This window comes from Calliphora vicina, chromosome 2 (assembly GCF_958450345.1).
Source record: "Calliphora vicina chromosome 2, idCalVici1.1, whole genome shotgun sequence".
Taxonomy (NCBI): domain Eukaryota; kingdom Metazoa; phylum Arthropoda; class Insecta; order Diptera; family Calliphoridae; genus Calliphora; species Calliphora vicina.
Genome location: NC_088781.1, coordinates 68,637,028 through 68,649,115, shown reverse-complemented (window position 1 = coordinate 68,649,115; position 12,088 = coordinate 68,637,028). Strand labels below are relative to the sequence as shown.

At 30.0% G+C, this 12,088-nt stretch overlaps 1 protein-coding gene across 2 annotated transcripts in view; it reads right to left on the bottom strand.

Annotated features, from left to right (window-relative positions):
• Window positions 1-1,672: 1,672 nt before the first annotated feature.
• al (aristaless) overlaps window positions 1,673-12,088 on the bottom strand; it is a 91,222-nt gene continuing 80,806 nt past the window's right edge. For both annotated transcript variants that reach the window (XM_065500603.1, XM_065500602.1), the window contains exons 3-5: window positions 4,903-4,948; window positions 2,453-2,718; window positions 1,673-2,359 (exon numbers count right to left, since the gene is read on the bottom strand). In XM_065500603.1, coding sequence (XP_065356675.1) covers window positions 1,840-2,359; window positions 2,453-2,718; window positions 4,903-4,948 — 832 coding nt within the window. In that variant the 3' untranslated portion in view covers window positions 1,673-1,839. The remainder of the gene's footprint in view (window positions 2,360-2,452; window positions 2,719-4,902; window positions 4,949-12,088) is intronic.

Sequence of the window (12,088 nt, the reverse complement as noted above, 5' to 3'; positions counted from 1 at the left end):
AAGTTATGTGCATTGATTTGGTTTTGTTGATATTAATTTGTAAGCCAGCTTTGGCTCTAGATTACTTGGAAACATTTAAGAGGCAATTGGATTTACACTAGATTACATGGGATGTAAAAAGTACCCAATTCACTTCCCTCTGTACTAAAAAGAGCACATACAAGGTGGCGCAAAAGTAAGCCTCCTATCAGAAAATGCTATAAGTTTTGGGTACGTAAATAAGCAAAATTTACGCTTCTGGGGCACTGAAAATCCGCGTGTAACCCACGAAGAGCCATTGCACCCGCTCAAAGTCACTGTATGGTGTGCTGTTTTCGCTGGAGGAGTCATCGGACCTTTTTTCTGTGAATGGTGAGCGCTACAGAGCAATGATCAACGAGTTCTTTTTGCCGCAACATGATGAATTGGGATTGGAAAACATGTGGTTCCAACAGGACGGTGCAACGGCACACACTGCACGTGTCACAACCGATATGCTGAAGGATGCATTTCCCGGGCGCCTAATCTCCCGTTTTGGCGATTTGCATTGGCCAGCAAGATCGCCTGATTCCAGACATCTTTTTGTGGGGCTTTTTGAAGTCGCGGGTTTATGTCAACAAGCCTCAGACTCTTGAAGCTCTTAAAGACAATATCCGTCAAGAATGGTCCTCACATTCGCCGGAAGTTTTGGCCAAAGTGATGGGCTCAAATGACAATCAACTGAGGCGGCGGCCATTTACATGACATCATATTATCGACTTGATGTAAAAAAAATTAAAAGACCAAATAAAAATAAGCCACAAGAAGAATTAAAGTTTTTCATTTTTTTTTAATTACAGCCAAAAAATATCGGAAGTTTACTTTTGCGTCACCTTGTACCTGTAAAATGAAAAGTGGAGTCAGCCAAGTGAACAAAAATAAGAGCCATTTAATGTCTGTAAGGGATACATTGACTACTTATAAAACTGCTGGATACTTACTCAACATGAAGTAAATGAAAAACAAAGTATTTTTTTCAAAATTTTCTTTTGTGAATATCACAAAACATTTATTTGTTGTATAAATAAAGTCTTTGATATCGCGTTCTATAAAATTTCCATTAAATGACAAATATTAAAAAGAAAAAAAAATAATCAATTGATTTGAAATGACAAAATTAAATATTCTAGTGAATTAAAGGGAAATTATATATTTTTTTTATTGTTAAATTCTATATTCTTGTAATAGTGTGTGTAGGTTTCTAAGTAAAGTCTATGACTATGAAATAATATTGATTAAATATTTGTAGCTTACACATGCCACATTCATACATATACATATGTAGCTATGTTATTTATTTATTTAATAGTTTTAATGAACTATTTCCACTATAATAAATTTAAACTTAATTACACACTATCTAATAAGACTAACTAATAAATATACATATATTAATTAATTAATTATTTCATGTACATTCGCATATAAATAAATAATTATTTAAATCTTTCTCTAGTTATCAGAGCCAGAGAGATGTTGGAAAATCGTATACTTTATTTAATTACAATAATTACAATATAAATAACATTTAATATTAATTCAATTCTATATTTTACTCCCATTATTAAGTAAATATTGAGTAACTAACTAACTATTGTTATACTACCTATTAGGTTTTCCTATTTAGCACTAGATTATCGACAACGAGACAATTATGAAGAAGGAATTACTATCAATCAATCAATCAATAATTAAATACGTGTGTTCGTACAAGTGGGAAGTCATTTAGCAGCTAAATAATTCATTTTAAATAAATTAATTAATTACTTCGCACAACAGCTGCCAGCAGAACCGTTTACGAACATGTGCTGGTGGTGTTCATTAGCTGAGAACATCGCTGTGACCATTCTGACGCAGCATCTCCAGTTTCAGTTCATGCTCACGAGCCTTCAGGCGCAATGCTGCAATCGAGGAGGAACGACGATCTTCAGGTGGCGTCGAGGAACGTATGGCATTCGTTTGTTGAGCAGCCGACTGATGTTGGGGTGAATGATGGGACATCACCACGGCCGACTGTGGTACATTGGGTGGCGGTGGTGCGGCCACGGCTGGTGGTATCGATTGATGAGCTGCCATGGGTGGCAAGCCAAGACCAGGAGAGTGTTGTGATTGCGGTGGTGCGCTTGGTCCCGTTTGTGAAGTTACCGAAGAGGGTGAAGTTGGTGGTGAGGCAATTAAATGATTGGGTGAGTGCAAGTCAGGTGAACCAATATGCATGGGAGGTTTAACTTGCATCGGCGGCTGTCGGGGTACTGCCGTCATATTGGCTAACAGCGACTGAAACGATGTCGAAGGTGAATACATGGAAGCCATTCCAGGTGGCAGCATATGTGGTGGAGCTCTACAGAATGAAAATAAAGAAAGAACAACAAAAACATAGGTTAATCGTTAGAAACCATTTGGCTAAGTATGTGTGCTAGTGGTGTTACATTACCTTTGAAATTGATTGAAATAACCCGTCGGCAACATGGGTGCGCCAGTCAAGTGTGGATAACGAAATGCTGCCATATTTGCTGGACTATCGAAGGGTTTCCGTAAATTAGCGAAACCTAAATGGGTGAAGGGATTCGGTGGTAATGCCGAACCAACCACAGTTTGTATGGAGCCGGGACCACTAGGTAAATACGGGTTATAGGGATGCGATTGTGGTCCCACTTTTTCCTGTTTACGCCATTTGGCACGACGATTTTGAAACCATACCTTGAAGAAACAAAAACAAATTAAAGCAATTGTATGAGTAACTATTTTAATTTATTCAAACATTTACAAAATGATGTTACTGTTAATTATGAATTAAAAAGTAATGAAGAAACTAACCACAAACATTTTTATTCATTAAAACAAAACAAAAAACTAATTTAATTTGTTATTAAATTGTAATTTAATTATTTTCCATGAATTTAATTAACTTTATTCATGTGTTGCGGTCTGGCGTTAGTTTTTGCCTTTATAATACTTTTTTTGTTGTTTAATATTTCGTGTTGTTGCAAAAAGGGTTTGCAATTGTTGAAATTTCTTCAGGAGTGGAATTTTGCAACAAATCTATTATAAAAGTTTGTGGCACTGGTTTTACGAACTTTAAAACGTTCCACTTTCTATACCAAAACAACTATTTTAGTGCATATTTTCCACATTCTTTAACTTTGTTTGTGGATATTTAAACTAGGACTGTTAATGATTATAATATTTCATATCCATTGCGGTGTGCAACCGATGAGAAACCCTACCCCATTATTAATAACTTTTTTCTTCTTTAGTTTTGTTCTTGTGTTCATTCGTTTGTTGAATATTTTTTTTATTGTTGAAACTTATTATTATTATTTATGTGTGTGTACGTCAGGTTTTAACTAATTAATGTTGAATTCGATTTGAAACCATATCAAATGTTAATAAATGCATAGATCATAATAATTATACAAAATTAATTGTTGTTTTTGTTGATTTAGAAATGCATTTTTTTTATTTCATGCAATTTTCAAAAAATATCAGTTGTTAATAAATTAATTTTCACATTTTATTTTCTTATTTGAGATAGCAATTTCAATAAAAGTCTTTATTGATTGGATCCTGATTTACAGCAGATCGTCGTTTTCTGTAGCTACGAACTGTAACACTTTAATTGTGTTTTAAAAAATAATTTTAGAATAACATAACTCTGAAATGGTCTTTCCTGGAATTTGATAAACAATTTCTTTCATTGCCGGGGGAATATACAAATTTAATCAATGCAATGGCAGATAGAGGTGTGGGAAATCTCATGTTTGTGGAAACGAAGATGGACAAATTTAGTTATTTGAATATTTTAATAGAAAATTTGATAGCTAGCCCCACTGGGCATTTGGGCATACAAGACGACTATCATTTCTTGCAAGACAATGACCTAAAGCACACTTCCATGATTGTGTGAGATTGTCTCCTCTACAACGTTAAGGAAGTGGTGCATCCCCCTCCCCAGAGCCAAGATTTAAACCCCATAGAACATCTATGAGTTATTTTGGAGAAAATAACGACAGCATAAAATAACTAATAGGCAAATGCTGAAAGATGTCATCGTTAAAGAATGGTGGAATATTACAGAATAACTGGCTTTATCGATGAAAAATCGCTTAAGAAACGCAAGTGCTGCTAAAGGACACCACAATGCATAATATGCATTCAAAGAATATGTATGTATATTTATTTATAGGGTACGGACAATTTTTCGAATTAATATTTTGAACTATTTTTAATGTTTTTGTTAAAAATAAATGTGAATTTTTGTAGAATATGTTAAAAATGTCTTATTTCTGACTTTGAGTATTTAGATGGTTAACAAATTCTACGGAAATGTTCTCCGTACCATTTTACATAAATTTGCTGAACACATTTTATACCTAAAATGTATGTATCACAAGGTTTATTATGCCGATTAACAATAAGAATGTGCCAGAGTTGGGAAACTTTTGGTCGGACCTTGTAATTTTGGAAAAAAATTGATTTTGTTGTATAGTGTAATCAAATATATTTTCAGCTGTATCGGGTAGGGACAACTGTTTGAGTCAGTGTACATTTTTATTACAAGTAAGGAAATGTTTTTGAGCTGAACAACTATGGACCACTGTAGCAGATTCTTTTATAAATTTCGTATACATTTATTATCGACGGTAAAATTTGAGAAATTAATTTTTTGAAAAGTTCTAGGACAACTCAGATAGTTTACATTACTATTAACAAATTTGAGAAAAGCAAATACTGCTAGTAATCGATTATGATTTGAAACTCCTTATTAATATTGAATGGTTTTAGAATTGTTTGTTAATGTTTCTTACAAACACTCTCATCACTTAATACAAATGTATATACAAAAATATTAAAACAACCAGTAAAAAAAAATTGGAAACTCACCTGTATACGCGCTTCAGTTAGTCCAATTTTCATGGCCAGTTCCTCTCTGTAATTGAGTAAAAAGAAACAAAATACTATAATTAACATACACCGCTATAATTAATTAATTAATTTATTTATTTATTATTAAGTTTGCTTATATGTATTTTGTTTGTTCGTTTGTGTTTTTTGTAATTGCATTCAGAGTTAATTAAATCTAATGGTTTTTTGAACACCATCATTTATTAATGCGACTTCCCCTCTAACTGGTCGCTCGCCCGTCCGTATGTCTGTCTGTCTCTGAACAACCACAATAACCCAACTAACATTCACATCTTCCGATACGCTTTTAAATTCATTGCTACAACAAAAAACCCAAGTGAAGAGAGACAGAAACGAGAGTGGAATCTGGTTTTAATTTAATTTGTGGCAGCCGGCAGAAATACAGTTATTTATTATTGTTTTTTTTTAGCTATTTGATTTTTTTTCTGCTTAACAATTTATTTAGTTTGTTTGCATTAAACGTGTTTTATTTATTGTTCAATTCGTATATATTCGTACGAAATAAGAAATAAAAAAAAAATAATTGAACAATTGAATGTTTTATTAATTGAACATTAATTAATTCAATAAATCTTTTCACTTCTTGTTTCGATGCATTTTTTCCCCTTTCAATTAATGTTTGTCTTTGCAAATTCTGCTGTAAAAACAAGAAAATTATCGATTGGTATTAAGTTATAAGAATCACTATTGACAGCACTGATGTATTTAATTTTTAAGTTAATGCTAAATTATTTAATCACTATACTGTGATAGTATTTAATTTCTACCCAAACAGAAGTCTAGCATTGTGAGTAACCTGACATTACTTGATCAGCTGGAGCTAATAAATACCCTCTATCGGCATTAAAATATTCGAAAATATCAGTTGCAATGCCATATATCGGACTTAGAACTCTTAAGCTCCGCAAATGAGCAAATATTCTAGAATATTCAGTATTTGTAAATTATGAAGTTAAACATTTTTCTTCTCCTGAAAAATTTTCCTTTTCCCGATGGAGGCTATTAAATACAATTTTATTTGAAGCAATTAATTATAGATGTGATAAACGAAAATTTAATGTTCAACTGCAGCAAAACGTATGAAAGGGTTAAGATTGCTAAAAATTTAACCTACCTTGAAGAGGATTTGGAGCAATTTTCAAATGTGATGGTAAAGTATCTATTCCTTCCAATGAACTTGTGATTCTGTATGGAAGTTAATATAATTTTGTGTCCAAAATACAATTGCGGAAATACGTAATGGAGTGCGATTATAACGAATTCTCAAGAATTATTGCAAGCTCATAAAGATTGCACTCAGTTCGGTTTTAATAGAAGTTTTCAGAAAACCGCGTGTAAAAGTACCATACAAAACATAAGGAATTAACATATCGATGGCTTAATATAAAAAGGCCGTAACTCGTGTTTTTTTTTTGTAAGTCCAGATTTTCGTTTATTTTGATAAATGGTCCGATTATATATCATAATTAACCAAAAAAATCTCGACTTAAAAAACACGAGTTAGGGCCTTTTTATATTAAGCCATCGATATATAGAGTGATACAACAAAAATCAATTTCCTTTAAAATACATGATTTTTTCAGTAGACAAATATGTATAAGTTATGAAATATTTTCTTTAATTTTTTTATTCGAAATGTTGAAATATTACATCAGTACATGATTTTTAGATTAGTGCAAGTTACTAAAACCACACGCAGAGAAAAAACATGGTTCGACATGGTTACGACACTATGTTCGTTTTAACAATATATTATTGTAGTAAACATATAATTGTTGTTTTAATTTAATTTCAACAATATTTTAGTTACTGTAAACATTTATATATTCATATATGTATAAACATTTAATGATATAAATAAGAATATGGTTCACCGAATGGTTCGGACAACTAAATAATGATAAATAGGTAAATATATTATTATGTACAACCATTAAATGTTAAGTTTTTACACGCGTAGTCATAATATGTTTAATATACAAACACAATATGTTTACTTTTAATAGTCTTTTTCCCCACCATTTGTGAGTGTTGGTGTTTGCCTAAGCTATAATATTTTTACAAGTAAATTTTTAGTGCCTGCAATTCTCATTCGCTTTATAGTTTTATTTGTATATTATCTTTAACTTTCCTAGAGCGAATAAAAATAAATTTCAGTGAATAGTATTTTAATTGGGAATTTAGTATCTTAAAACTAAAACCTATTAAAATAAAATGTTGTATTTTCAAAAATAAATTTTAATAATAATATAATTTCATTGGATCATAATATGATTTAATTGGGTCATAAATATGGTGACTTTGGATCATATTATGTTTGATTTATAATATGACTAGCTAAAACCCGGTGTGCTTCGCAACCCGTATAGTAATGATTTACAGTATTTGACTATTTGACACATTGACTTTTAGATATATATAATTAGTACACAGCAATAACTTATGCAAAAATGTGTATGTATCAGTGTTGCCACTTCATGTGTAATTACACATATTATGTGTAATTTTGTGAATGTGTAATTCATGTGTAATTTTAAATTCCAATTATATCCAAAATAAATTGTCAATGTATGTCTTTTATCTATATTTTGAATTTTAATTGAATGAATTATGGATTGTTCAGATTTCAAAACCGACTGAAATAAATATGTACGTTTATATGAGGGAATAGGTACTATCCTATATTTTACTCCTATACTCAGTATAATGGAATTATATGTATGAAGATATGAATCCAGTTTGAACTAAATTAACATTAAGGTTTGCAGAAAAATACGATAAGTAATTTGGAGATTGCTACGTTTGGTTTTCCAAGTGGACATTTCGCCGTTTGTGATAGTTTTGTTTGCGTAATATTGGTAATAGAAACTAAATTTTGGTTTATATTAAAGACTTTTAATTCCAACATGAAAAAAATATAAAACAACAAATAGTATTCAATAACTATACATTTTTACAAGTTATTAAAAATTGTTATTGGAAAAACGTTAATTTTCAAGATAACCCAAAATCGAAAATTTGGTTTTTATAATTTTAAATTGTTTATAGAATAAGGGTAGCGGTATTTACAGATAACGATATAAACTATTATATCGGTAACGGTAATTGCAGTTATTTCGGGGTATCGTTAGCCAATCTTAAGAGAAAAAAACAAGAACGTAGGAATTTGTATGAGAAAATATTTTTTACAAATTGTTACTAGTTATTTTTTTACCCGTAAGAACTGTTTTGTGTTTATGCTATTGTCTCTCTGGTTCCTGGTGTGTGTTTTAAATAATAAACAATAAAATTGACTTACTATTTACTATTTTTATAACTACAAATTTTAAAAATATAAACGTTACAAGATTTTACTGGTAAAGTATTTACTGGGAAGGAAAATGGTCAGAGCTATAATTTTTAAACAAATACTAAAAAATATTTATCTTTAAAACTGAAAACAAAACTGATTTCAAAGCACTTTATATAAAATAGGAATAAATTCAAATTCGAAAGCAGTGTGCTATTTTTTAAATATTGTTAAATTTTTAATACAAATGTAACAATTTCCAATGGAATAATCTCCGAATGAACATTGATTAATATTTGTTAAAAGCGTATTTGGGATTGACATATTTGACTGATCTCAAGAATTCATTAAATTAGAAAAGTTCGTTAAAAAAAAGAGATTGCTAACCTTCTTTTAATACCCTAATATATCCAATTCCTGGATAAATTAAAATCACCGCAAGTGAAAATTGTCCATTGACAATAAAGTGATCGTATTTGGTCCAAACTGTGAAAAACCTTTTATATTCATGACAATTTTAAACAATTTCTCCTATTGAAATCACGAAAATTTATTTACATGTGTAATTTGTTCTCGTATGTGTAATTTAGGTATGAGGATGTGTAGTCTATAATTTTCTTGGTGGCAACACTGGTATGTATTATTTGAAGAAAGGAACAAAATAAATGACAAAAAGTTTTACCGTGTTCCCATATCATTTAGATAGTGAAGCAGAAATGGATTCGGCCTCGAAAGAAGAGCGTGACGATACTCAGAATTTACAGCTTTCATCAACATCAAAAAGACTTCGAACCATATAGTTTAAATTTTAAACTTTAAAATATTTATATTGGTCCCAGTGAACAAAATGGCAACTGAGTTCGTTATAGAAAAATAAAACTTTTTAAACACATTTTTTTAATAAAACAAAAAAAAAAATTAGAGTTGTTGAGGCTGGCGGCGATGACCTGAAATTTGTTGCATAGTGTTATCAGAAGCATATTTATATTTTATGCAAAACATAATGCAGTAGCCTTAAATGTAGAATACATAACAAATTTTTTGGCATCAAAGTTAATACCATTTTAAGACTGAATTAGAAGATTTTGTAAAAACATCGGTTAACTATTTAGAAAAACGTTACGATTTTTGTGATGACTCTTTTTTTAAAAATACCATTTTTAAATTTATAAAGTGTCCTATTTTCTTGGAAGATTTACAAAATCTTGAAATATCTGAAGAAATAGATAACGATGAACTATGTATCGATTACTGATACCTGCTTATAAACAATACCAAGAGATTTGTCAAATGATATGGTTCTATTTTGTTAACCAAAGGTGAAAGGAATGAATTCGAGAATTTTAGAAAATATTACTATCTGTTTTCTTAAGTTTTAAATGTTCAAACTAAATCTTTGTTTTAGATTTTCGTAGAGTTGATTTGTCTCATCTTTTAAACTGCCTTATACTTCAAACTTTATTTTTGTAAGAAGTGGCATAATAATTTACTTGCTAAATCCATGTGCCCCATCTTCTGGATGTTCCGGATAAATTTCTCGAAATATTTCTATTCTACATAAAGCTTTAAAAATCACTTTTATATCATTTGAATTATATTGTTGGTAAACATTGCAATCAATTTTTTTTTAATTCTGCTTCCAAAATTTAAATTGAATTATAAAAAAGCCTTAAGGTAGGGTCACACATGGGAAATATTTACTCAAAAAAGCGTAACCACTTTTTTAGCACAAATTTGTTCTGACGTGTTTACTCTTACAAGTGTTTTGTAAGATCAAACAGCATCAAATAAAATAAAATTTTTTGTTTTGAATCATCTTAAGTAAAAAAAGTTTTTGAAATAAATGAAAGAATTCAAATACATTTTATTTAGTGGTTACGTCTTTTTCGTCAAATATTTGTCATGTGTGACCCTACCTTTACAATAGTGGAATGATTTGTTCTAGTTAAAACTGCAACAATTAAATAAATCTTTTTGTTGGAGTTTTCTGATTGGGACTCAAATACATGACATTACCTATTTTTCATTCTTTCTCATCCATTGTTTCGTCTATCGATATCCATGTATATTTTTCTTTTTTTCTGATTTCTTAATATCTTTGTTACAATTTGTCTAAATCTATCAGCGTGCTTTGCACGCAAGATTTTCGATGGATCTCAATATTCTGAAGTTTTGTTTAATTTTATATTTGTGGAAAACCATAACTGTCTCAACCTTAAGATTCTTTTTTAAATGTATCCAAAATTTTGTTAAGAAGTTACCCTTAACAACACAATTTATAAATTTACATTTAATTTGTTAGGTATTTTTACTATTAGCCTAATTATGATTGTGTGAAACTAAGCTCATTTAAGTCAACGAAAATTCATTTCAGATAAGTCGATTATGGGTACTCTCATTTTTTCTTTAAGTAGCCAATTATAGCAATTATCATTCGACCTTAACAAATTAGTAAAATATAGAAATAAAAAATTACAATACAATTAATGAAATTATGAAAAAAAAGAAAATATGCAGTTATGAGTCAAATATGCAAAAATATGCTATGAAACGCAAAATATGCAGTAAAGAGCCAAATATGCAAAAATATGCACTAACAAATCGATGACAAAATTCTTAAAATTGTCTGAAACGGATAAATAAGTAACTCATATGTTTATACGACGCACAGCAAAAAATATGATATTGCATATTTTTGGTTGCCCTGGTAATAAGTTTCTTTCTAAACACATTAAAAAATTAAAATCGGACGAAAACTACTGGTCGTTAAGTTGATGAACATCATTAAAAACGTTTTTTTGTTTACACAATTTTAATGTACTCAACAAAACCTATACCACCTCTAGGTCGTGTTCCAAGTATTTAAAAAAATATTTACACAAATAAACATTTTCTTGGTCATATTTTTAATGTCCAGTTTTTTATGATTTGTCTAGCTTTTTAAAACCCAATGTCAAGCTTTTTGCGATTCTGAATCTGGCATCCCATAATGGATGGTACCACGCCCACTTAACAAAACAAAAAGTAGCATATAGCTCCTTCCAGATATACGGTAATATACTGTAAAAATTTCAAGGAAATCGGTTCAGCCTTTTAGCAGTTTATAGATCCTAAACTAATAATAATAAACATACATAGAGACACACATTCACTTTAATATATATGATTATTTCACAACACATTATGATTGATTTGTATCATAATATGATTATTTCAAAACATATTATGATATTTTATGATAATAATAATGATCCTAATATGTTTTGGGTAACAATAATAAATCTTATCATAATATGATGCTCTTAGATTATGTTTACCACAACCATGTTTTTTCTCTGCGTGCACATACTATTGAAATCAGTTGAAATAGTCGTCACCCTTAACATATGGTACTACTAATATTTTTTATGTGTCATTACTGGAACTTGAAAGTTATATAACTGAAGAGCAGAAATTTGTAGTGAATATCAGGAAATTCTAAAATCTGGCTCCGTTATGATCTTCCGCAGAGAAAGTACTTTAAGTATGCCAAATTTCAGCTTCCTATGTCATCAGATGGCATAGAAAGAAATTATACTGAAATTTAAAAACTACTGTATCAAAGAACATTTTGTTCTTTGATACAGTAGTTGTTTATGCGTAAAATGTGTTTGTTTTTTAACTGCCCAAATTTAAAGATCCTGTGCTGTACAAAAACTTCCAGTCGACGGGAAGTTTTTGAACTCTCACTTGCTCTCTTTTACTAAAGTATATTTTATCCGTGTGCCTTAAACATAAAAAAGAAATTGTAACTAAACTTACTTACCAAACAACCCCAGAGAAAAAAGGTTCGTATAACCAGAATAAAATATTGTT